General features: G+C 43.0%; 1 protein-coding gene across 2 annotated transcripts in view; it reads right to left on the reverse strand.

Annotated features, from left to right (window-relative positions):
• The window catches only part of PHF21B (PHD finger protein 21B), a 147,278-nt gene that overhangs the window by 25,114 nt on the left and 96,424 nt on the right, over window positions 1–25,740 (reverse strand). For both annotated transcript variants that reach the window (XM_032689105.1, XM_032689104.1), the window contains 2 exons: window positions 13,794–13,886; window positions 1,099–1,443 (listed from right to left, as the gene is read on the reverse strand). In XM_032689105.1, coding sequence (XP_032544996.1) covers window positions 1,099–1,443; window positions 13,794–13,886 — 438 coding nt within the window. The remainder of the gene's footprint in view (window positions 1–1,098; window positions 1,444–13,793; window positions 13,887–25,740) is intronic.

Raw genomic sequence — 25,740 nt, forward strand, 5'->3', positions numbered from 1 at the left:
ATATGCTCCCCCGAGGTCAGCTGATATAGCTCCTATCACTGTATAATTGAAGAGGGAGTCCATAGGAAATCTGAGCCTGCACAGAATTCAGGGATATTATTAGTGAGGATTGGTTTAAGGAAATGGGAGATCATACGGTCCCATTAATGTCAGGTTACAGAATGATGAGTTTTGTTCCCACTAAAAAATAGGCCTGTACACAGACAAATGTCTCCCAGCATCTCTGTGTCCCCTGAAGAGTTTTCCCTTTGCTTTCTGATTATTTTCCTCAAGAAGAGCCACTGCCACTGCTCTGCCCAGGGCTGTGCCCTCCCAGGGGAACACCCTGCTCCCCCCTGCCATGGAGTTACTGTCCTTGCTGCCCAGGGGGAGGTGAAGCCCTGTCCTAGTTAGAACAGCTGGGACCAGTTCATCACTGTGTGGGTGTAACCCAAAACTGTGTATTCCATAGCCTTCCATGCCATTTCCCAGAAACTGGTAACAATAGAGCATTTATACCCTCTGCCCAGAGCAGCCCTGACTCCTCAGGCTGTAAACTGGGTGTTAAGAGGCCTGTGAGACAGGAGGGTGCTCCTGTCCTCACACCCATTGTGGAACTGTGAGATAGGAGGGTGCTCCTGTGCTCACACCCATTGTGGAACTCCCCACCCTGAGGGAGGGACTGGGCATTCCTGCCTGAACTACAGGATATATAACCTTGGGGTCTTGGGACTTTTTTACCACTCGTGGGATCCAGAGGAAGACTGCAGATCACCACTCTCAACCAGACTGCAGACCACTACTTTCAACCAGACTGCAACCACAACTCTTGACTGGACTGCAACCACCACTTTTCAACCAGACTGCACCAGCACTCTCACCAACAGGTTTTCCCCCTCTCCTTTTACTTTGGACTCAGGGGGCCCAACCAACACCCCTCTGTTCCTGCCCCAGGGTGCTGGGTTATACATTTGGGTTTTGTGGGTTAAAACCAACTGTTTGTCTGTATAATCGTACTTATTGTATTATTTTATTAAACTGTTATTCTGACTTATAATCTCTCTTTTGAGTTGGGTTCACTTCCCCTGGGTTTACCTCTAAACCAGCACAAGCCCCCACCTTGCTGTCGGCGCTGATGAGGAGCGGCTGCACCTTGATGCTGTCGTTGACGACGGAGACGGCGGCGCTGGTGCTGATGGGGGCTGCATTGCTGGGGGAGGTGGAGATGATGGCGTAGGCCACCCCTGCACTGCTCAGAGGGGAGGGCAGGGGCTCGCTGACGCTCTGGGCCTGGCTGTGGGGCGGCTGTCCATGGCTGACGGTGTTGTTGGCGGTCGGGAGCGCGGGGCTGGGGTTCTTGATGCTCACTACGGTCGCCTTCTGGAAGGTGGGAGGCTGCTTGGAAGGTTGGTCTCTGCACGGGGAGATAGGGAGGCTGTCTGGAATCAGAGTCTTTGGCCTAACCTACAAGCAGAGAGGTAAATGTTGTTAGGCACAGCCTCACACTGTCGTGAACAAATGCTGCACACTTGCATTCTCCCAGTAAAACCTCTCATTACATCAAGTGTGGACCAGGAGCATCTGGAAAAACATTACCTAGCAACTGGAAGTAGCCAGCCATTGATTTTACTTGTAGATATAGAAACACAGGATGTTCTGATACAAGGAATCATCGAGTCCAGCTTCTAACTGAATGGCCCATATAGAGGATTGAACCCTTGACCTTGGTGTTATTACCACCAAGTTTTAACCAACTGAGCTCAGCTCAGGGAACGAACACTGCTCACTCGCATTCTCCCAGCAGGATCTCTGGCTGCATTAACCATGGACCAGGAGCATCTAGAAAAACATTTCATAGCAACTGCAAGTAGCCAGCCATTCATTTACTTGTAGATATATTCCAGTGCTTCTCAGCTCGGCCATTTTGGAGTCCCTAACTCATTGCAGTGCTGAACAAGAAGGGAGGGGAAAAGTCAATTCCTCACTTTTATTAGTACACATCCAGACAAATGCTAGTCAAGTCACATCCAGTTCTCAGCAGGGATGTGTAAGCCAGAGCCTGGACAAAGAATGAAAAACCCAGACACAATAACTTCCTATTCTGGACACAGCACTCCTGCTATGAATTAAGGAGTAGGACTGAATCATTAAGGGAGTTGTGGGATTTACAGGAACAGTAAAGCATATGCCTTTATACTGGTGGATCAGCAAATGACCATCCTCACATGTTTAAGACATGCCATGTCTAGTGGAGAGGAGATCAATCACACAGTCACTCAGCTCACAAAAAAAAAAACAAACAACAAAATAGAGAGAGGGGGGCACAAGAAACCCACAACCATCAAACCTCATCTTTTGTGGCCGTAAGTATAGAGCCAGTTTACAGCTGTGGGTGGATGCAGGGGTGGAGGAGGACACTTTGGCCAGCTCTGCACAGGCTGAGGCTGTACCCAGAGCCATCAGTGATAGCTGAGAACAATTGTTTTCAGCTACCGCCGCGTGTTTCCAGTGGGGTAATTAATGTCACCCTGTCAACGTGGCTCTGCCTTAACAACACGTTAAGTACAGTTCCAGGATCGAAAATAAATAATTTAAGCTGCTTCACATGAAGTTAACTTCACTCGCAGCTCATTCGTTAGCACAGCCAGATACAACAGTCGGTTCCCTCTGTGCTTATTTAGTCCTGTCACTTCTCACACCTCCCATACTGTGAAACAAAATGACAAGTTGTAACAGACAGACATGGGGAACAGCTGCCTGTGTCACCACGCTGGAGTCTACAGGAGCCCTTCCAAGGATGCTGACTTCAATCTCCAGCCTAAGGAAGCAATTCAATGCAAACATGGGGATTTACTGATGGGCAGAACATTGTCTCTCAAGGCTGGCCACCATCCTCTGCCTCACCAAGGAGGAGCTGAACCCATTTGTCCCCACAGCAAATATTAAGTGCAGCAACAAAGCCAGGGAGCTGCTCTGTTGGGCTCACAACTCTGGGGTGACACTGGAAAGCCTCAGAGCCCCACTGTGAAATGATGAAAAACTACGTGAAACTCCAACTAACCGCAGTCAAGGCACACTGAAGGGTTCTTTGCTCTTTTGTCTTTATCCAATCACTTTGTACCATTATTATCTGACTTATTCAGCTAAGATACAAGGCAGATATCCTGGCCAAGTTGTTTAAGGGAGGACTCTATAATTAACTTCATACCCATAGTTAGTTAATGGCCTTATTTTCAAAAGTAGTGCACAGAGCATTGGTTCAAACCCAATCATTGTGCAGACTGAGGCTTCTAACATAAACATCAGCTCAGTGCAATAGGAGACATGATACTCAACACAATTTGTTCACGTCTGTATAAGTGATACAAGCAGATCTTGCAATATCTGCTTTTACATTTTCATAATAATGTCCTTCCCCTCCCATGTTAAATCTTATGTAAGTCTCTCATATGTAAACCTTTAACAAATTGCTTACGCCTGTGTGCTCGGAGACACGTTCACAGAAATAGCATCATTACCCAGAAAAGGAAGTCTGAGAAGCTTGGTAAAACACAGTTAAAAGGTATTAACATGGACCAAAAAAAACCCCAAATTTAATTCTTAGCTGCTTGGCTATAGTCTAAATTTTATCATCCTTCCCTGAAACAAAACAATTTTCTTGTAAATTAATCTAACATCTGCTACAAACAGAAATACTGTAAACACACAGATAAGCACAGAGAGAGAGAGAAAGAGAGAGAGAGAGAATACGGAGTAATTCAGATCAAAGATTCAATAGAACAGTCATTAAGATCTTTAGAAAAAATCAAGTCTGACAAAAAATCAGCACAGGAGTTCTTCTAGCCAAAAACTGTCATGTCGTCTACCAGGATCTACTGTATCTGTCACTCTTAATTGCACTTTTATATTTAATCAAAAGCCTAATTAAAGCTAAATGCCTATATATATTCCAGCTATATAATTATCTCTTCTGCACTACTGCACATACATATTGACTGTCAGATGTAACACCTCAGTGAATCCTACACACACCCGTGACACACATCCTGCGGGCTGGGGACGAACACGCGTCACCCGGCAATAAAATAACCTCTTCCTGCACAGACAATTAAACAGAACTTAATTTTCCCAAGTACTAAATTCCTTTATGAAGCCCTTGCACGCCGAAATGATCCGACAGGACTCACCGAAGTGGTGCAGCACAGAACATAGGCCGGGCGCCTTCTGCCCCCGTGTGCTGCAGAGGAGGAACAGCCGCTCTCACGGGCTCAGCCTCTGCAAACTCCCCGCCAAGTTCAGCCGGCCTTGGGAGAGCAATTATTTATTTGCAATTACGGGACAACGAAAAGGGTTGACTACAGGGCAAAAAAAAAAAAAAGTTTCAGGCGCTCCCCACTTAAAGCTCTAATAATTTAAAGGGTAAATAATTTCTACGGCCGGGAATCCAAAAGAGAAAGCAAACACAGAAGCCACTGTGCTCCAACACCTGTGAATGTTTCCCCCTGAAATATAAACACTAAGGGCAAGTATTTAATATACAGCTATGTGAGGGACCTTTGGTAGAGTGTCACCTCTACAAGCAAACTGCTGCAGGAATCTGCGAGGATAAACGTTTGTTGCTGAGAACAAAAAAAAAAATAAAAAAAAAAAGAAGGAAAGAGTGAGTGTAAAACCCTTTTCCTCACGCCTAAACTGTAGCTTAAATTTGGTAGATGAAAGGAGGGCAGTGGCACTAGCAGAAGTTTGGAAGCTGGCAGTCACTGAAGAAGGGCTGGAATAAAACTCGGGCGGGACAGGCACTGCACATGCACAGCATCACAAAGAGGTTTCCTCCTGCAAGCAGCACGGGTTGGATGGCACCAGTCCCCGTCACAAGAGCCCCAGAAATAAAAGGTGCAAAAGTTGAGCAAAGGAGAGGAAAAGAGAAAGAATAACAGACAGAATGTGTGTTACCAAGTGAAAACTGCAACTGTTGGCGAGCGCCGCAAATAACAATTCTCCTGTAGCTCAACCCTCCTCTCCCCAAGTATCTCTCATTTAACTTCTGACAGCTGTCAAAACAGAATGTGATACTACCAGGGCTCAAAACGCACGAGAAGAGAGAGCTGCTTCTTGAGTAGAATGATTTCCCAAACCCGTGTTGCTCTCGAGTTTCCTCAATGCCCACAATAACAGAACCCTTTCATTCCAGGCGTTCAGCCAGCCCTGGTGCTGCTCAGACAGCCTGCAGGTGAGCACTCTTCTCAAGAAGATGTTCTCAGACCTGAGCATTCACTGTCTGCTTTTCAGACAGGGAACTAACAGGGAGCCCAATCCTGTGAGATGTGCAGAGTGATCTTATGTTCAATTTAATAATTTAATATATTTGAAAGAGTTTCAGATCAGGAGGGAATCAGCTCCTGTCACTAAGACGACTTCTTGTATACCCCACATCATTAAGCTCCATCCAGATGTCCCTGCATGAAGTTCAAAGGCTTCCATTTCACCCAAACATCATCGCAGCTCAGGAGCACAGATTGTCGAATGCTGCAGAGTGAATGGATTGCTGAGTGCTGGAGGTGGGAGAGCCTGACGTGTGTCAGTGTGTTGGGTTTGCCTGGGTTTGACAGGGTTAACACCAACGACAAAGGCAACTGTGATCACGGGCAATCTATTTCCTGAGGCACATCCCACCAGGTGAGTTGCTCCCATGCTACAGCAAAGAAAAATACGGGAAAAAGAAAACCTCTCACAAAATAAGCCCTCAAGATCCAACCCAAACAAGTATGGGGGGAAAAGGAGGAGAAGGGAAGGAACGCACACAATTCCCCCCATCTCTGTGGGCAATCCCATGTAGTCCTAAAGGAGGGGATTTAATTAGAACAGTTATCTCTGTGCAGATCTGCGGGTGCTGCGAGAATTGTTAAGGGCAATTCTGGTAAATGTGTTCTCCTTCAGGCCTAGCAAAGAAGGGAAGTTAACAAGTGCACTTGAATTGCAAAACCAAAGGGGATCACCGTGATCCTCCAGCTCACAGGCTGGCCTTAGAATTTCCCCCAGAAACCGAAGACTGATTTTAAAAGAAAATACTATAAAGACCTTAACGACAAATTCATCATGAGCACCAACAAATTGCTACAATATTTTATTATGCTCATGACTGGCATTTTATTGCAAGGTTGAATTTGCCTAACTTCAGCTTCCATCCCTGGATCTTGTTATAGCTTTGTCAGCAACCCTGGAGAGCCCTCCCCCCTCCCCTGTATCAGATATCAGCTGGATCGTGCTCAGCATCCATCAGCCCTTCCTACTGGCAGGGCCGATCTGTAGGAGAGTAAATTTTTCAGCTCAACGCAATATCACGTTGCCTTTGAGAAAAAGACCATTATTCACACTTTATTTTCACTTCACCCTTGTACTCGGAGCTTAAAACCAAAAACTCAAGAATGGATTTGGCACAATTCATATGTCACAGAGGCAAAGTGCTGGGAGCAGCAGACAGAGCTTTCATTCTTGAAAAGCTTTAGAGGATCACACAGAAAACATTCGCAATGGCTGATAAAATGAGTGCAATATGGGGTAATTATATCCTTCACCAGAATGAACAGATGCACACTGACTTCAGTAAAGCTGTGTCTGTTTATGCCAGCTGAGGACCGACTCTCTCCCTCTCCTTTTTTAATCAATAAAAACGATGCAAAAGAAAAGGTTCTGCATAACTTTACAGCAGTGACACTCCCTAAAATCCAGGGTGCCCAACTCACTGGAATACAAGTGTTTCCAGCTTGGTTGGCTTTTAGTTCCTTCCCTGATAAACTCCTATTGTCTTCAGCCTGGTCTGAGGCCACAGTCAAAATAAACAGAGTTTATCTTCTTGCCACAGGGGGAAGATTTTAAATCACACTGTGATTTAAATCACACCTGACTGTGGATCCATAGCCACTTTTCTTCCTTCCCCTTGATTTGGTTACACAGAAAGAAGTTATTGTTCAGTGTGTATCGTGAGGAAACTCCAGGCAAGATGACCCAGTTTGGTGAGCCCTGTGTTCATATACAACACAAGCCTCCCTGGAGCATCTCCCTGGAATATCAGCCCAGGAAGCCACACAAGGGTGGTCTGAAATGCAGGGCAAAACCCTCACAGCTCCTCCTCCAGCCCACATATCCAATCCTGCTGCCCTGGCCAGAGCAGACTGGGAAATAAACCCTCATCTGACCAAAACCAAGAGCAAATCTGAACAGACTTCAGCAAGGCCAGAAGTGCAAGGAGCCCTTAAACAAGCCCCCATGTCTCAGTTTACACTCTCCACTCCACAGGAGTCACTCGGGGGTATTTTCACACCTATTTAAATGGCATCCCTGCTGCCAGGCATTTCCCGAGTACCTGCCGTGTTTCCATGGGTTAGTCATGGACAGCCAGCTTTAGTGGGCAGGTAACACACAGCTAAAACAACCCCGGGGCGATTCTTAAGAAGACAAAGTGTTTTCATTTAGTTTTTCTTCTCCTTCAGCTTGGCTCGATGCTACAAGAAATGGAAGTTTTGCTGAGAGGGATGCTTAGAGTGGGAATCTGCCCGCTCTGTTTTTTGTGGATGTTGGCATAAGGCATTCAGGTGGGAGTTCTTCATTAAAATGTTATCAGTGTTTTGAACACAAAACTGTATTTTCACAGGAACTTGTCTGACTTTTGCTAATGAAATGTACATTTTCTCCTCAGTCATTCTGCCTGTATTTTCTGGTTTGGCATTGCTGCTATTGAGCTGATGATTCATTAAGTGGCTGCTCTCCATTTGCAAAGGGGAAAAACCACCATTAAATCAGCAAATTAAAATCAATATTATTCAAAAAAATAACAAGTGGAGGTTGAAGTTGACAAGGATTTCTGCTTTTTTACCTTCGCACAATGATGCTGTCCTTGAACATGCAGTTATCTTTGTGCCTCTGAGGAAAGAATTTAATCCTTATTGTTTAGGATTACAATAGAAATATAAAAGCCAGACTGTGATTATACACACCAGTCAATAACTTCCTTCCATTTCCACTCTTTTCAGCATTACAAGACAGCTTGCTTCTCTCACAGATACTCATCTATGATTAACTTCCTCCAATTTAAATATAAAGTGTCCATGAAGCCTTTAGGCACAAACGAGTGAACATTTGTCTGCTTTCCTCCTATACTTCCATAGGCAAGCTCTGGACTAATCCACACAGCTGGGCACTCACTGGACTCAAACTCTGGTGTCACCTTAAAGACCATGGATGTCACTGCTTTGTACTGCCCACCACTATCAGAGCTTTTCCTGCTTCTAGACAACAGTAAAGGCATGTTACAATGGTTTGACCAGCCCCAACTCATTTACCAGCCAACATCAAAAAACTTGAAAGACAAAAATTATAATAAAAGTAAGGACAAAAATAATTTCTGTCTGCTGACAGCCTAAGCAAGATGGAAGCACACAAAATGCTGACACCAGGAGATGAAAATGAGTGTTTCAGGGACAGGAAGCAGCACACTGAGTTCCTTCAAGCCTTTGCTGAGGTCCTGCAGACAAAGAAAACTTTCCATCCACCTGTCATTGGGCCAGAGACCCACTGCAACCTTGTACAACTGGCTTGGAGGCTCAGAGACTCCAGATCTGAAGCCACCTCATTCACACGGACATAAATGGCATCAGTGGAGTGAGGGGACATAAATCTGCTCATCTGCTGCTACTCACAGAACAGCACTTGACATGGAGAAACAGGAGAGTCTTCAGCTGGGAAAAAGGTACCCTGTCAGGTGTTCAAATGGCTTGCATGGTTCCTGAGGTTTGTGTGGATACTTTAGGATTCCATGTGCTATCAGGAGATCTGACTTCACGAGGTCCTTTTCAAAGTGCTCACAACACTGGTTGGATCTGAAGGTTTCAAGCATCAGTAACAGAAGTTCTGCCTTTGGATCACTTCCCTCATTAAGAACTGAAAACTGACACTCAGAAAGGTGGGGGGGGGGAAAGGGAAACTTTGGAAAATGTGTATCTGGGGGTAGACCCTACAGGTCCATCTTTGACCATACTGCAGAAGACCAGATTTCTGGTCACTGCCAAGCTCTGCCATACCACCATCCTCAAGGAATGTCCTTATGGCCCCACTCCCTGGTGCAGGGAGTCTCTACACCAAGGCTGAGTCAGCTGTCTCAACCTTCTTCTCTAAGAATTAAGAGCACAAACCTCAACTCTTTCTACACCAAATGTTTTCTGTGTCTAGTCTTCTGACAGCAACATATAGTGGCATGTAGTTAATAGTAGCATGACCATTAAAAACAAGCAAACTGGTAAAAAGGAATCCTAACCAGAACTCTCAGCTCCTTCCTCAGAAAGGGAAAGGAGGAGAGAAGAAATAGCTCCCAACAGATGTTAATCTTTGTGCTTAACATTAACTGGAAGGTGTTTCAAACACAGTGACAAGCAGAGTATAAAAGCTTTCATGGAATAAAACAGATTAACAACTATATTTATTAAGGGCTACATTTTCAGCCAGGCCTCTGCAAACCTATTTGAAAAAGCAATTTTGCTTATGTTTTCCGCATGCACACAGTCAATGAATATTAAATACTGCTGCAAAACCCTGAGCCTGGTTATATGCCACGCTGATTAAGTTACCCTGAATTAGATTCTCTCTCTTCTCTTCCACCAGCATTCCAACACGTTCCCCTGGAAGCACTGAGGGTTATACACCAGAAAGGTGCACAACACCCCTTAGGGGATTATCGTCCTTCCCCCTCTGATACTGGAATAACAACTTTACCCGATTCAATTATTCCTTACTCAAACAAACAATAAAGTGCTCTTGTCTCCCCATTGCACAATTCTGTGTAACTTTTTATACAAACATGTATGCCTGCTGGCTTCTTTTTCAGTTTCACAAAAGGCTGACTTGCATTTAGTACTGTTTTTCCACTTTCCAATGGCTAGGTACAGTTTTAACCCATTACACTTAAAAATAATGGAGTTTTATTTTTTTTTTTGCAAACAGAAAGAGGCTTTGCCGTAGACCATATTTCTTCTACGGTACACAGTGGCATCCCAAAAGTTGGGTTCTGTCTACAGGAGGTGTTTTCCTTGCAAGAAAGCTTCCAGAAGGGAGGAACAACATCCATCACCGAGGGAGCCGAGAGCAGTGGCTGGCTTTGGTTCACACGTGAAGGGAAGCAAGAGCTACCAGTGGAAATGTGCTCATGAAAACCATGACATGAAATTTTAAAATGGGAATGTGTTCTTAAGTTTTGGGAACATCTGGAGGCTCCCAGAACCCAGAGAAGAGCAAACACATGGTAACACAACAGCGCCGTCTCACGGCAGCTCTGCAGCCCAGCGACCAAATCCAGACCCTACTGAATCACAAACATTAAAGTCACTGCAGAAGATAAAATATAGGAAGCCTCTGAGAGCAGAACTGGGAAGAGTTGACTGAAACCCACACATTCCACCTAAAGCCCTGTGTGTGCCTGTTTGTTTTCCCCACTGGCTGTGTGACAGCCCCAGTGCAGGCACTGCCACACACCTCTGCTCTGCTCTAACCAGCAGTGACACGGGCAAAGCCATCCCAAGCCCTGCCTTCTACTAGGACTGGAAAAATAGGTCAGGGAAATAGCATTATAATCTGATTTAACTGCTATTCAAAGCATCAAGGTCTCTCCACTAATTTGAATGAGAATTGGACTGGGCCCAAATTACTGACAACAAAACGGGAGGTTTATTTTAATGCCTTCACCGTTTCATTGAAAACCTTCCAGCTGAAGAACAGAAAATAAGATTCCCCACGTGCCTTCAGGTGGCTACAGTGCAACTTAAACTTGCATGTAAACCAGTTACATACTGCTTAGAGCTGGTGGGTGCCATAAAGCAGAGGAAGAGCTCAAAAAAAGCAGTCTGAGCAGAGGACCTCCAGGATTTCCTCCTCAGAGTGCAGTGAAGAGTCTGCAGTTTCACAGCCTCTCACCCAGCTGGAAACCTCAAAGGCCAAAGTAAGAAGAGAAAGATTATTTGGAATTAACTTCCCAAACATCACAGCTCATAGCAGAAATTTTATTTATCTGACGAAAGCAAAAAGAACTTCATAATCTGTAAGAAAAATAAATTAAAAAAAAAGAGAAAAGAACAAAGGTCTGCCAAAGAGGCTTGTTTTGGCAAATAATGAATGCCTAAAGAAATATTGTTTGTATTGTGCAATGAACTTGTAATTAATGTTTGTTTGCTCACCATTTAATAGCTGTTCTGCACTAAGTGATGGGATTTTGCTGCCATTTGTGAATGTGCAGATTTTGAAACTTCATTCCCCATATGGAAGAGCTCCCAGGGGGTCATATCATAAACCCATTCAAATGAACCAAACAAATGACAAGTATCTGTACAAATGTGGAAAATGAGGGAGCTGTCTGCAGTATTTTATGTAAGTATTGTTAAGTGCCTCAGTTTACTTATGTGGGATGTTTTTGCTTGAGTGCACAGGAGTCAATCAGAAGAGGCTGTCGAGCCGAGGAGAATAAAAGCATAAAAAATACAAAACTCCTTCAGATGTGATGAGGGGCCCTGAAGTGGAGGAGTCCCCTCTTTCTGTCCAGCCAGCCTGGCAGTGTTTGACAGGTTTGATTGTGCACAATTCCCAGCTCCTACTGGAAGATGATACACACCCCTTAATTTTCAAAATGATTTTTAGTTTGGTGCTTGTTTTCTCGAAGCCGTGAGGGAGAAGAAGGAAGAGATGTTCTTGACCATAACACCTTCATGGTATTACATGACCTTGTTTCCTGGCATTTTTATAATTCCATCTGAAGTTTCCAGTTCTCCTGGACCAGAAATTCCTATTGATCCCCCAAATTTGCCAGAGATGACTGTGCACTCACCTCACAGCTCTTACAAAGGAGAGCTTTCACAGTGACACAGTGCTGCACATCACTTGTAGCAGCCTCCCAGGTCACCTGTATCCAGCTGTTCCTGGGGAATGACAGCTCCACATCACTCTGAACCATGGCTATATTTAATATATCTTCAAGGTATTTGACTACTCTAGTTTGAAGCCAAACTTTCCACTTGTAGATGAAAACCTGATCTCTCTGAAAACACCAAGCTTTGATGGGAGGAGGGAGGTCCCCACTAGGAAACAGTATGGGAATTTTAAACTTCCATGTAAGCTTGGAGTGGGAGAGGAACACACAGACCATGAAGAAGTGGCCTGTAAACAGGACAGGCTGTTGCTGAGGTATTGGCCTGTGAAAAAGCCAGGAAAAACTCAGAGCATGAGACATACCCCTGATAAAGTGGTCTGACATCCAGCTGCCTATTTCACCAGTTTTGGCAGAAATGAGGTTGCTCTGTGGTCATTTCCCACACCAGCTATGTGAAATAATCACTTAACAGAACATGTGGTGAGCTCTGGCTGAGGGCAGCCAAGGAAGTGGTGGTGGTGGTTCATTAGTATTAAGCACCATTATTGCACAAACAGGGCTCAGATTGAAGCTGTGCCAGGAAGGGAGGGAAACAAAGTGAGACACAGACCAAAATATTGCCATGAGCTAAACAACAAGATGGAGAGAATGTGCTCTTTTCAAAAGCTGAGCAAATCAGCTTCCTCCCCTTTTTCCAGTTCTTCAAAATTGAACCTAGCATGGAATGAAAATTCTTCTACTTAGCAAAAGTACAGAACATTGATACTCCTGTGAGTGCAGCATTTGCAATGCCATCATTGCTGAACCACAACCTTAATGATAATTTAGGCCCCTGTTACAGGTCTTTCAGCTGCTCTTGAACCTCATCTGTTTTCAGGAGCAATCTGCTCATCTTTGCCACCCCAAAATGGCAGAAATCAAAAAGTTATTATGCCGTGAGAACAACTGAAAAGCAAAGCCTTGAACTTGATAAGAAAACTATAACCTCTCTTTATGTTCACAACTCTGCCTTCCACAAAATGTAATTTAAAGAGAGAATTTAAGAACTTTATCTTGGAAATACTTCTTCCTCCAGGCAGATTTAGCTCCCAGATCTTCTACCAGATTCTGCCACTAAGAAAATATTAGGAAAAAAGTAAAGGAAGAAAAGGGAGAATACACACAAAATCGACTTAAACACTAGAAAAGTGTTCATATATGAGAAATAAGGGCCACACTGGGAGAAATATATTTATACTTAATAATCATTAATCTGAAAAGCAAACCACGGAACTGCAGCAAAACACTTGTTGAAAATGACATCCAAAAAAATTTGAGAAAGAGGGTTGAAATGGGGTATAAAGTATATGGTTATACAAACAGGGATGGGTGTTCAGGAAAGCAGACACAGTTTGAACACATTTTAAAAACCCGTGAGTGTAACTCTCCTTTCAGTCTTACCCAGAGATTCTTGCCTCAGTGTGGCACCTGGTTTAGCTGGGCCAAAACTTTGTACTGGGATGGACAGGGATAAGGCAAGTAAGTCAATAAAAGAGTATGTCAGGCTAAATCTTCAACAGAAAGGTTAAATATTTCCACCACATTTTTTTGACTACAGGATTGCAGATTTTCACTTCTGTCATCTTATAAAGCATAAATTCGCATCCCACCGTCTGTATTTGTTCTTCCACAATGAATCCACACGATTTTTACAGCTTTTCATTGTGCTAACACTACACTCCCACAAGAAAATATTTCTTTCTTTTAATAGATTGAAGAAAAACACAATTCTTCTGTTCAACTCACTAAAGGTGAGTCTTTACTCAGCAAAATGAGTGTGCTGACATACCCAGACCTGGGCATCAGACAGGAGCAGAGCAGAACACATAAAAAAATTACACAAAACCCCCTCTGAAACTGTATTTTGTACCTGAGGTAGCACTGCTGGTCCTTGTCCTGCCAACCTCTGCAAGGAGCTGACCTGAGGAACCTTAATGGGCACTGCAGTGATAGTTCCCAAAGTCTGTTGGAAGAAAAACAGGTGAACAGAGCTTAAAACAGGTGAGCACAGCTTAGAACAGGTGAGCACAGCTTAGAACAGGTGAGCACAGTTTAAAACAGGTGAGCACAGCTTAAAACAGGTGAGCACAGCTTAGAACAGGTGAGCACAGCTTAGAACAGGTGAGCACAGCTTGGAATAGGTGAACAGAGCTTAAAACAGTTGCAGAGCTTTCCCAGACAGAATCTCTTTGACTCAGCAGTTCCCTTCCAGCTCTTTGTCTCTTCCCAGCTGCCACAGCTGAAGGCTCTCCAGGCACCAACCTGTGTTCAAAAGACCCCTGAAATGCCCCCCAGTGAAACCCCAACACATGCATTGGTAAGATGATGCATGTCATGGTAGCCAGGGTCACAAGGAGAAGTTTGCTGGGCATTGGTGAATAGTAAACACTGAATTATTACCTGTAAATCTACTACAGCACAATGCAACACAACATTCAGCTAAAATGACCCCCTTTGGGGCCAAAACAGCAGCTATTACTAGCCATGTTTATTTTTACTACTCACCCTCCTCTTAGCTGCCTCACAAATTTATTCAAAGCTTATTGAAGATAGGATAGAATAAACTGATAGCTCATGAATTTAAGACTGTGCCATGAGTGTAAAGAACACAGGTAACTCTTCCCCTTCAACCTCTTCCATTCTTTCATCCCTGACTACAATTCATAGAATCACTGACTGGTTTGGGTTGGAAGGGACTTTAAAGATCATCTAGTTCCAAATTCCCCTGCCATGGGCAGGGACACCTTCCACTAGCCCAGGTTGCTCCAAGCCTTGTCCAATCTGGCCTTGGGCACTTCCAGGGCTGGGGCAGCCACAGCTCCAAACCAAAAGTTCATGTTTTGGTTAACTGGCCAATATTCTCAAGGCAAGGCTTTATAACTTCTATCTAGTGTTTCTTTATTGCTGTTGGGACAACACTGGCAGCATAAGCAAGCAGATGACTGTCATCATAACAGCAAGAGACACTTAGTCACTGCTCACAAAAACTCACCAGGCTGCTAAAAACAGCTAATAAGGAAAAAAGAACAGACTCAACTCAGTTGCTCTAAATTTAACTCCGCTCAAAACAAAAGTTTTGGATCACAGCCAGTAAATGAAGTATGTTAATATTACCCCAATCTGCTAATGAAATTTGTCAATAGAAGCTCAAGGAAAGTGAAACTGTGTCACATCCATGTTGATTTTTTCTTCTCAGACCTCACCCACAAAGTGGTAAAAGACCGTTTGATAAGAATACCCAGCATTTTCAGGCAGAATATTTGTAATGAAGTTGTCCTGCAGAGTTTATATTCTTAACTCTGTTACTCCTCTCAGAGACATTTGGGGGTGTGATGTTACATATTCAGCAAAGATTAGCATTTGCCTAAGATTTGCCTGAGTTAAACATCAAGGAGAGCTGAACAGCTATAAACAGGCAAGACAAATTTTCTTAAGGTGAACACCAAAGTGAACTTTCCAACCCATTCTAGAGGAGCAGAAAGTTTACCACAAGTATGATCTATTTTTTCCTACTGTCTCAAATGAGATTTCTTTCCCCACACAGTTTTGAAGCCCAAGGTTTACCTGTAAACCTGAATCAGGGGCACCACAGCCTCTCCTGGGCTGCACACACCCCCTCTGCAGAGAGGTAAAACAAGTTCTTCCTTCTGGAAGGTTGTGCCTTAAGGGTATCTGCTACCTCCAACCCCACAAACACACATCCTGATAGTCCTATTCCAGGGACACGTGGATTGGCAAGGATTTTCTAACTGCACAACATAATACACGGTGTGTTCGGTCAGAGGTTGGACTTGATGATCTCGGAGGTCTTTTCCAACCTTAATGACTCTGTGATCCCATTAAAATAACAAAGTGCTGACAGTGAAACTGGGAACTGATTATAAAGATAAGAATCAAATTACTGAGAAGTGGGATAAGTAACAGTTATCAATTGATAAGATGCACAAAAACTCCACGTCTGAGCAACAAATCTCTTTTCTTGTACTATTTCAAAGGTCAATTGCAAGGCAAAGAACCAATCAACCCCTTCTAGAACAGAATGCCTCTGCCCTGGGAGGAGGGAGCTCATCTCGGCCTCTGAGGGCACCACTGGGTTAGTTCTGTCTTAAGTTTCAAAACAATGGAGCCAAATGGGATGGGAAGGAGAGAAGAAACAAGAAACACCATGAAACTACTGCCCTGTTCTCTCAGCTTCACTTGAAGGCAAAGCCAGGATGAATTGTCAGTGGGTATCAGAGAAAAGAACCACCATTAGCCCTGTCTCTCAGAAATTCAACAGATTTATTTTCCTGAAGTAGGAGTTCTGCAGTGATCTCAAGAGAACAGAAACAAATTATGCCTCTCTTATGAAATTTTCAGTGACAAAGATGCAGCCTCCTGCTCACAAATGGTTTTATAGAAAGGATCTGTTATTTAATATTCAAGGAAACAATCTCAGTATAGAAATTATATGGCCAAGGGAAAATTCAAAACCTTAATCTCGCATTAATAATGCCATTATAGTGTGTTCAGACAGGGAGATATCTAAGCATCTATTTTACTTTTCACAATTTACATTGTTTTGCTATTGTTTCCCAGCTTGGGCAATAAATAGTTGAAGCTGTTAAATCACCAGGATTCAATGACAGAAGCCTCTGTACTTTCCCTGTAACACATTTCATCTGTTATCTCAGGATACTTTGCCTAGGTCAGTATTCCCGTCTCCGCTTTAGTGATCAAAAAAATCTGGATTTAGAGGTCAAATAATGTTGCCAGGGCTACACTGCTGTGCAGGTGAAAATCCAAGCCAGACTTCCAGTGTCTCATCCGTGGGATGGATTAACCTCATCTCATCTGTGCGTGGAGAGTTCCATCTGAGCCACCTCACCTTTAGGACATGGATTTAAGGACAGAGCAGGATGTCTCCATGAGGATGGTAAAGTACAAAGCAGGGAATCCCAGTTGTGGGCTCTGCCATGAAGGGGGTGCAGGTGCCAGAAGGGTGGTTGGGCAGTTTGGCTCTGGGTACATTTTGCACTGCTTTGTTCCAGCCTGGCAAATCAAAAAGTTAAGGTCCTTATCTGATGTCCTTGGCCAGGCTGGACAAACTCCCCAGGGCTCAAGCTGTGACAGGTAAAACACTGCTCACGCTCCCTGGCCCCTCAGCCCTGCAGGAGGGGAGGAATCAAGACACCTCCCCACCAAAAAGGGAAACAAGCTTTTGCTCCTCCTCTTCCCAGTGCCACCCTGTTTTCCCTCCCAGACTGTCCAGGCTTGCCCTGCTGAGCCTGGTGGATCACAGACTCCTCACACACTAATTCCACACTATCATTCTCATCATTGTGGGCCTATTTTTTTGCTCCTTCCTCTTTTTCCAATTTGCCCAAAGAGCAAGCGGGTGCACATTCTTATAAACCTTTAATTAACAAGCTGAAAAGACATTTTTCTGGCAATGCCTGACCTTTAAGCACTTTGTATGAATTTATCGATACCAGCAGAAACAATAATTTAAAAGGTTATTTTATGAGTGCTGAATAGTTTATGGCAGCACTTTTGTCAAGATAAACGAGTTCCTTATTTCTACATTTACGGTGCTAAGCATTTTAATAAAAAAAGGTCCATAAAAGTCGAAGATAACTCTGAATCTCTCCTCTACCTAAGTCTGTCTGGGCTTTTCTGGTGACCCCCTGAAACACCTACGATGTGGAGGGATGGGGGAAAGTGAAGAGCCAAGTGTCAGCTGGCCTCAGGTTTGACTGTGTGCATTTAAGGGATCCAGATCCTTTTCGGTGGTCGGTTTACTCACTAATAAAATAATAACTTTTTTTTAAAAGGGAAAACCAACTCAAAAGCCCCCAAAGAAGAAGACACGGTTGCATTAAAAGACAAAAAAAAGCAGTTCCTCCCATTCAACCGAAAGAAAATTAAAAATTTAAGAGATATTGCCAAGTGCAGCTAAAAAAGCAAATCACTTCTCGCCCTCAATTCTATTCATACCCAATAGCATTGTAGCTATTTGCTATATTTTCTCCTCCTATGCTTCTCCTGCATTAAATCAACACCATCCCTGGATCGAGGCTCTCACAGGCAACTGAGGGACAGAAGTGTGGGGACAGTGTGGCATGGACAGGGAATAAGAATTCAAGGGCTAGAGATGGTTAAAGGATAAAAGGATGTGGAGGCAGAAAACAGGGATGAGATTTGCATTGTCAGTGATCAGAGTAAGGACCATATGTTCAGCTTCCAAATATCCTGTTTTGACTTATTTAGTCAATGTCTGAGTTTTTAAATCAAGGACTTACGCATATTTGTGATTTTAGTAAATTCTGCATTTCAGACCTGAATGAATACATATTTTTATATATATATATATATATATATATATATACACACAGAGATATGTATATCTACTTTATTGAAAGATATTTGCATTTTACTCAGTGTGTGCAAATACATTTGTCAGAACATTGCTATGGTTGCTTTGAATTACAAATATTTTTCTCCCCCTCCTTTGGATGCACCAAGAAAATGCTTAATAATCTATTCCTATCATTCATTATCCATACAAACTCATTGTTGTGCTTGGGTCCTTGAGCAGTTTAGGATTAGGTCACGGATGTAAAACTGTCCTCCCCTTCCAGAATTACACCAGGATAAGTAAAATCACTCCAGCCACTCACCAAAGAGAATCAGGCTCAGTGAGTAACAGAAGGTTAAAGAGCCACACAGTTTGAAAAGCCTTTCACCACAGCACATCACCAAAAAAAGTGCTTAACTCAGGGACATATGGGTTTGGTGTAGCTCAGCTGAACAGTTCAATTATTTGAGTTAAACTGACACTGCACTGCTGTATTATTTGCAAACTATTTTATACTGACATCAATACTGCAGCACAAATATTGTGTTCCTACAATGTATTACAGAAACACTAATCTTTTCCTTTTTAGAGTACATATGCATCTCTCTAAGATCTAGGGCCTCTTCGTGTTGCAAATAAGACACCTAAGCTATTAAAAAAAATGTTTTTGTCTGTTATGTGTTCAATATTGGCAACAACAGTTTTACAGAATGGATTTTTAATGTGGTAGTGACAGGGGAACAGATTGCTATGGCAACAGCAAAGATGAAAATTCTTAACCTGAATGGATCGTCGCTGAAGTAATTGCAGGGGTTTTTTTACCCATTCTACATCCATTTTACAACTTGAATGCTGCATTCAGCCTTGAGCTTGCTTTTTATAAATGCCAAGCACTGTAAGCAGCCTCCAACTTCATTTGCCCTAAAACTTCCTGCACCTTCCCTCACTAATCCCGGATGCCCGCTCACCCAAACATCTCAACACTGCCATGTTTCCAGAGAGTCCCCCAGAAAAAGCACTGAGCACTCAGACATAACTTTGAGGCTCCTGCAAGACACGTACACACACGTATTTTCTTCTTTCCTCCCAGACTCAACTTGTATAAAAATCCGTGGGAATCACTCTTGGTTTTCAAAAATCTGGTGAAACAACTGTATTTTAAATAATCTGGTGCAATAATGTTTCGGTTTCACACTCAGACTGTATCCTAAGGAGGCTGTTATTTCAGACACGTACTTCGTGTAAACAGTAATTTCGCTGGAATTTCACAGGAATTTAAGGATTTTCCAGCTTTTAAAAGCATTTGTTCTCTCCCTCTCTCTTTTCTCAGAATTCATTCATCATGCTCTTGCATGTACACGTATTATTGTTAAGAAGTAGCCAATCATAAAGACAAGTCAAAATATTGGTGTTTTCGAAACCATGCTTTCTTTGGGCACTAAAAACACCATTTAAACCAACCCTCACTATAACAAATTTAACATTAACAACTCGAACTTTTGCCCCGGAACGGTCCCAGCTGCTCTCGCTGCCCTTTACAGGGTCCTGCACTGGGGGTGGCCACAAGCAGTAGGAGACAGAGTTACCACCCTAAATTCCACAGCTGCTTTGGAACCCCGATTCTAAGTTGCTGCTGAGGTTTTCCGACTCATCCCTTCCATCACCACTGCCGTGCAAGGAAGCCCACGGTGGGATCGCAGCTGCTGTGGGTGTCAGAGAACATGCAGAGATAAAACAAACAATGTTCTGCTTTTCCTGGGGCTCTCAGGCTTTTCAGAGCACCACCTAATTTATCTCAGCTTTTACCACGGCCCTCAGGATTTTCAGACTGCTTCTTGCCACTTGCACGTTCCCATCTGGGTGCACTCCAAAACACAAACTCTGTTTGAACACAGTGTATTCTGGCAAAGGGAAAACGTGATGAATACAGTCCATGAGCCTCCCTGGTTCAGAAATCCCACCAGCTACTTACACAAGAAGGTACAGAGCTGTGCCAAATACCTGTTCTTAAAAACAGCTTCCACCACATTATTTACTGGTCGGGATTTTTTCTAAGGCACCATTATTTTTATCGAAGGAAACAGTCAGGATTTTTTTGCACAGCCATTAGATCACACTCTAAATTTTTGAAAAGAAAAAAAAAAGAAAAAGAAAGATCGGCCATGCAAACTGCATTAGCATGCACATACCTGTTCTGTGATTTGAAGCCTTATTCAGAAATCATATTCAATTAATTAAGTCTCCTCCTCCTGCACAAATGAGCACAGTCTCACTGAGTTTCTACAACACTCAGCAGCTGTGATCACACCTATAGTCTCTTGCTCAGCTGATTCATAAAAGATTTGCTGTTCAACTACTAACCTGTTCCAGGTTGATGATGTTTTTAATGACTAATGTCTTCAAATTACTTATTCTCTGTTCACAGTCTGCAGAAATATTCCCGAGCAAAGGGAAATGTATGCACAGCGTCACACAAAGCAGTTCCTACCCTCTCCCTCGAGTGAGCTCAGGCAGGAGTGACGGAAGGAGAAGGCAAGGGGAGGAAAAATAGAGGCAATGACCGTCACCCCTTAGTGATCTGGGAATCCTCGCCTATGAGAACGGCCCATTAGCAGCTACTGAAAGATTGGGATTATCTTCCGAATCGTTCCACCTTACCACCCAGAGGGCTCGGAGCTGCTTCTGCACTCTTTGCTCTGAGTTTTTATCAGGCATCCTTCAGTCACTCTGAGGAACTGGAAAACATGAGGGAAGTGACAGCCTGAGATGATCTAATTGCTGCCACACAGTCCCTTTTGTCAGGCCTGAGCGGAGCTAATTCAGATTCCCGACCAGGAGAAAGGAAGTTGAATTTGCTCAGGAAAGTATCCAACAGAAAACAGACAAGGGGAAAACCAGCGCTTCTTATCTGGAGTGGGGAGGGGGAGAGGGAGGGGAAGACAAAACCCACGAAGAAAATGGAATGACAGTTCCAACCTTTTTTGAGAAAGGGAGCTATGAGATCCGTTCAGCCACAATAACTGGATGTTGGGACCACAAGTAACTTCCTTGAGCACAGAACTTGGGGGAGGAACATGAAGACTTCGCCTGAATTCCATACAAAGTGTGCATAAATATGTCTGATCTTAACATTATGCAATTGATATAATTAGGAAAAATAAAAAGGAAGCAATAACTTTCAATAACTGTCCCAGAAAATGTTAATTTGAACGTGCAGTACATCCCATAAGTTTGCATTATGTCATTTTTAGGCAAACTGCTCAGCAATACTGAGCCACCTGCCCGTCAACAAAAGCAGTGGTAAATACTGCTTTAGTACAGCACGGTGGAATCACCATTTCCTTTGAATCCCTAATGTTGGTATTCCACAGCTCTGGGATTGCAGCTGTGAAAAATCATTGCAGATATTGCCACAGAGGTGCCACCTTCTAGTAAAAGAAAATGGCTTTATTTAGTCTTGGAGGGTGATAAACTCTGTAGTACTCGCTTACAAATGTCATTGATTCTGGGATGATCCAAATAAAAAGGCTGATCTTTTATGCTCAGACAGTAAAAGGATTTGGCAAATTTATGCTTGTATTAAAAAAATTCATAAATATACACATAAGATACATATATATATATATATGTGTGACTACACAAACTACACTTCAGAACACAAAATAATATATTACACATAATACTTTTCCAGAGTTGTAATAGAGACCAAAGTGAGCACAGTGCTTCCTGCAAAGGATAGAGCCAGGAAATTTTAAAGCTAGTAAACAGAAAATCTTCTTTTCTTCCTGAGATGCTACATGAATACCAGTGCTAGCAGAACTAGCTTTATAAACACTAAAGTCAGCAAAGGTTCCTTTGTTTCCAAGCCTTGAAATTGTATCTGTTTCTAGAGTGCAGAAATCATAAGAAAAGAAGAAAAGAGTCAAACCGCAACTCTGGTTTACTATCTACCCCCTAGGGCTTTTTCTGGCTCCTTAGGATGTTTCATCCTGCTAGTCCCAGATAAACCCGGACACTGGGACATCTTCCAAGGTCCTAGAAGGCTGAGTTTCAGAAAAAGCCCCAGTGTGCCTGTGTCCAACGTGGCTCCAGCTAAAGACTCCAAAATCCCCTTCTGAAACCCCCCCACTCAGCTGCTGCCAGGCCCCAAAGGCAGAGAAATCCTTCAAACTGAACTATCAATATTCGCCGCACACCTGAAGTTTTGCTTCTGGGACACGTCTGGAAACATCACCCGTGATGGTGTCAGCTGCATTACTGGCTCCAGGCGTTGGTGTTTGGCTCTGAAAGAGACCTGCCTCATTCCCACTGGGATTCACCTCCCTGAGCCCCCTCCTGGAGACTAACCTGAGTTCAACCAGTTCCATTCCAAACACACTCCATGGAACCTGCGCTTGCTTTTCTTTCCCCTTCCCATCTTTCCCTTCAACCAGTTTCTTGGGAGTCCAGTCATCCACTTGAGGGAAGGAGTGTTTCAGATGCTACACTCACACATGGCTCTGTAAGCTATTTAACTCGGGAGAAAGACTCTCCCAAGCTTTTCTGCTAAATTAGTGAGAGAAGAAGGAACGTGGTCTGGTGGCCCAGTGGTTACAGAACAGCCGGGAGGGAAAAGAGAACCAACCACTCCAAAGTTTTGGCCACCCCCCCTGTCCAACCCTGCTAATGTGACAGCAGCTCCTACAGTGCCCCAGTGCAAACATTTTTTGGGAATATGACCAGCAGAAAGAGAGGCATTCCTGGATTTCACCTGGGCCCAGGCTTGAGAGCAGAGTTTGGGATCTACGTTCTGAACTCTGGGCAGGCAGTGCACTTCCACACTGAAGTACTTCCAAAGATCTTGTCTAAATCTCTTTTGCCAGAAATAAAAGACAGGGAGAGAAAACATGTTGTGTTTTCAGCATGCAAATTAGACAGTGCTACCATGATGTCTTCATCAAGGCAGAATCATGAGCATTTACAAATTTTAGCTCAGTGAAAGTCTATGTTATGGGTAACACTGGAGAGATCAGAACTTCAACCCAGCCATTACCAAAGCTAAAAGAGGAGAGATCAGAACTTCAACCCAGCCATTACCAAAGCTAAAAGGGGAAAGATGTATTGTTTTTCTTCTTTTTTTTTAATTGGACAATCATGGAATCATCATAAATATCATAAAAATTAGGATGACACATAAAAAAGATGGTGGAGTTTTTTATAGGTTAAAAGTTCCTTTCAAAGAAAATGCATCAATAATAATAATAATAATAATAATAATAATATACAACAACTAATTCCTTATCGAGTCTATGTATTGTTATTAGAAAAATGACAATGAAAATGATGCATCTTATAATTACAGTGATGTATCTTGTAGATTAGTTGCTGGTATGAATCAAGCTTCACCAGACCTGACTTCAGTGGAGATATTGCAAATTCACACATGTGACATGCTCAGAGAATTTGCTGAGTAACCTCTGTTATTAAGACTTTGTCATTAAGGCAGTGTGTGTATCATGGTATAGTTTAATTCTGGTGCTATGCAGTGTAAGAACTTCTAAATTCAAACCCAGTTTCTGGACTCAGGCCAGAGGAATTAGAGTTTGAGCTCATATGCCTCAAGACTGGAGAACAAAGTGTAAACACTTTGAGCCATCATTGTGGTGGTTCAAGGCCACTCCCTCTGGCTCTAAAGCCCACTTAAGAACACAGATAGGCAGAAACCTGAAGCTTTTTATCTTCTCATACTTATTAGGGAGGCTGGACTTTTCCAGCAACACCAACAAATGCAGTGTCTAATCTTCCATATAACACGAAAGGTTAGAAAGTGGCACAAGTATATAGAATATAGATTATTGGCTTGTATTTTGAACAGACAAGTGCAAGGGGAATGAATACAGTAATGTTTCACTCTGAAGAAAACCTTGTGAAATCAGAAAAATACGGTGGTGGGGTTTTATTAAAGCAAATGTTAACTAATTACCATCTAATTACCATTATCATTCTAAAATCATACCCTGTAGTATCCCTGCCAAATTCCTACAATATCATCATTACTATTATGCTAAAATATCTGCTTTTTAAAAATATCTTAGTGTACTGATTCTTCAAAGAGAAAGGAATATGACAGTAAATTAAACAAGGCTGACTTGTGGGTTTATTTTACCCCCATAAGGACAGCAAACATTTAAGGCAAGACCCTTAAATCATCATTACCAGTTCAGCAAACTATAGGAAACACGATGGTGCTTAAATCCTATCAAAGCTGTCATGCAGTCGTGGTATTACCTATTCAATCACTGCTAGTTCAGTGATCTTGTATATAAAAATGAACTTCCCTCCCACCCAGCCACTCTCACTGTTTGATTCAGTGAGGAAGGCAACAATCAAATTGTTTGTAACATCACAATCCATCACTGCACGTGCCAATTTGATGACACAGTCACTGAAACGGGGTCTTAATAAAACCAAAGAGAAACAGGCTAAGCAGAGGTCTATAATAAAGATCTCACTGAGCAAAAAATCCCAAACAAACAGTTGTACCCATTAATGAAACATCTTGTACAAAGGCAGTGGGATCATGTTCTTGCTTTCACTGGTCAAATCTCCAAGGACAATATTTGGCCAAAGAATCAGAACAATCAAAAAGATTAAGACCCCAGCAGAGAAAAGCAGGTAAATACAAACTCAGTTACAAGCACATGATTAATCCTGCTGAAGGCATGTGAATTATACACGTTACACTCAGGGTTATGCTCAAGTGAAGGATAAACTCGAACCTGTTTTCTGAAATTATTGATATTGAAGCCTGACTGTAAGATGAACAAAAAGAATTTTGCTTTGTCTTACCTTGCCTGGTACCTGCCTTATTTTAAAAGAGTCTATATTTCAGTTTTCATAATGATAAAAATCCCAAGTCCAATGCAAGTCTTTCTACTGAGAGGCCAAAAACGTGACTCAAGACTACAGCGCACCTCCTGCACGAGAATTATCTGCTCTGAAGGAACATCAAGCCCAAGAGTGATTTAAAGGCAGTCAAAGAAGAAACAGGCTCATGATAAATAAAAGGAACTAGTTGTTTCCCACCCATACACACATATAGGAGTATCAAAACCACGCTAGAGCTGCTAACAGGCATCCGCCAACACACTGTCCCTGTCACTGATGGAAATTGAAATATCTCTGTCTTGCCATTCAGCTATTCTCTAATTTTAGAGCTGAACAAATTTGGTTAAATTTGGATCAGAGCACTTTCTGACTCACTTTACCGTGCGAGTTTGCAGCCCCCCCCCCGTCACACAGCCAGGCCACTGCACAGAGCACACGGTGCCCACACTGCCCAGGGCAGGGCAGGGGGGACACAAACACCCCCTCAGGCAACAGGACACTCAGGAAAAAACCCTGATCTGAACACAGCCGAGCTCGGGGGCTGAGATGTGCTCTCAGAGAGACAAATCTTTCACTGGGGGAAGCAGAACTCCATCACTTCGAGCACAACCCT

Source organism: Chiroxiphia lanceolata, chromosome 5 (assembly GCF_009829145.1).
Source record: "Chiroxiphia lanceolata isolate bChiLan1 chromosome 5, bChiLan1.pri, whole genome shotgun sequence".
Taxonomy (NCBI): Eukaryota; Metazoa; Chordata; class Aves; order Passeriformes; family Pipridae; genus Chiroxiphia; species Chiroxiphia lanceolata.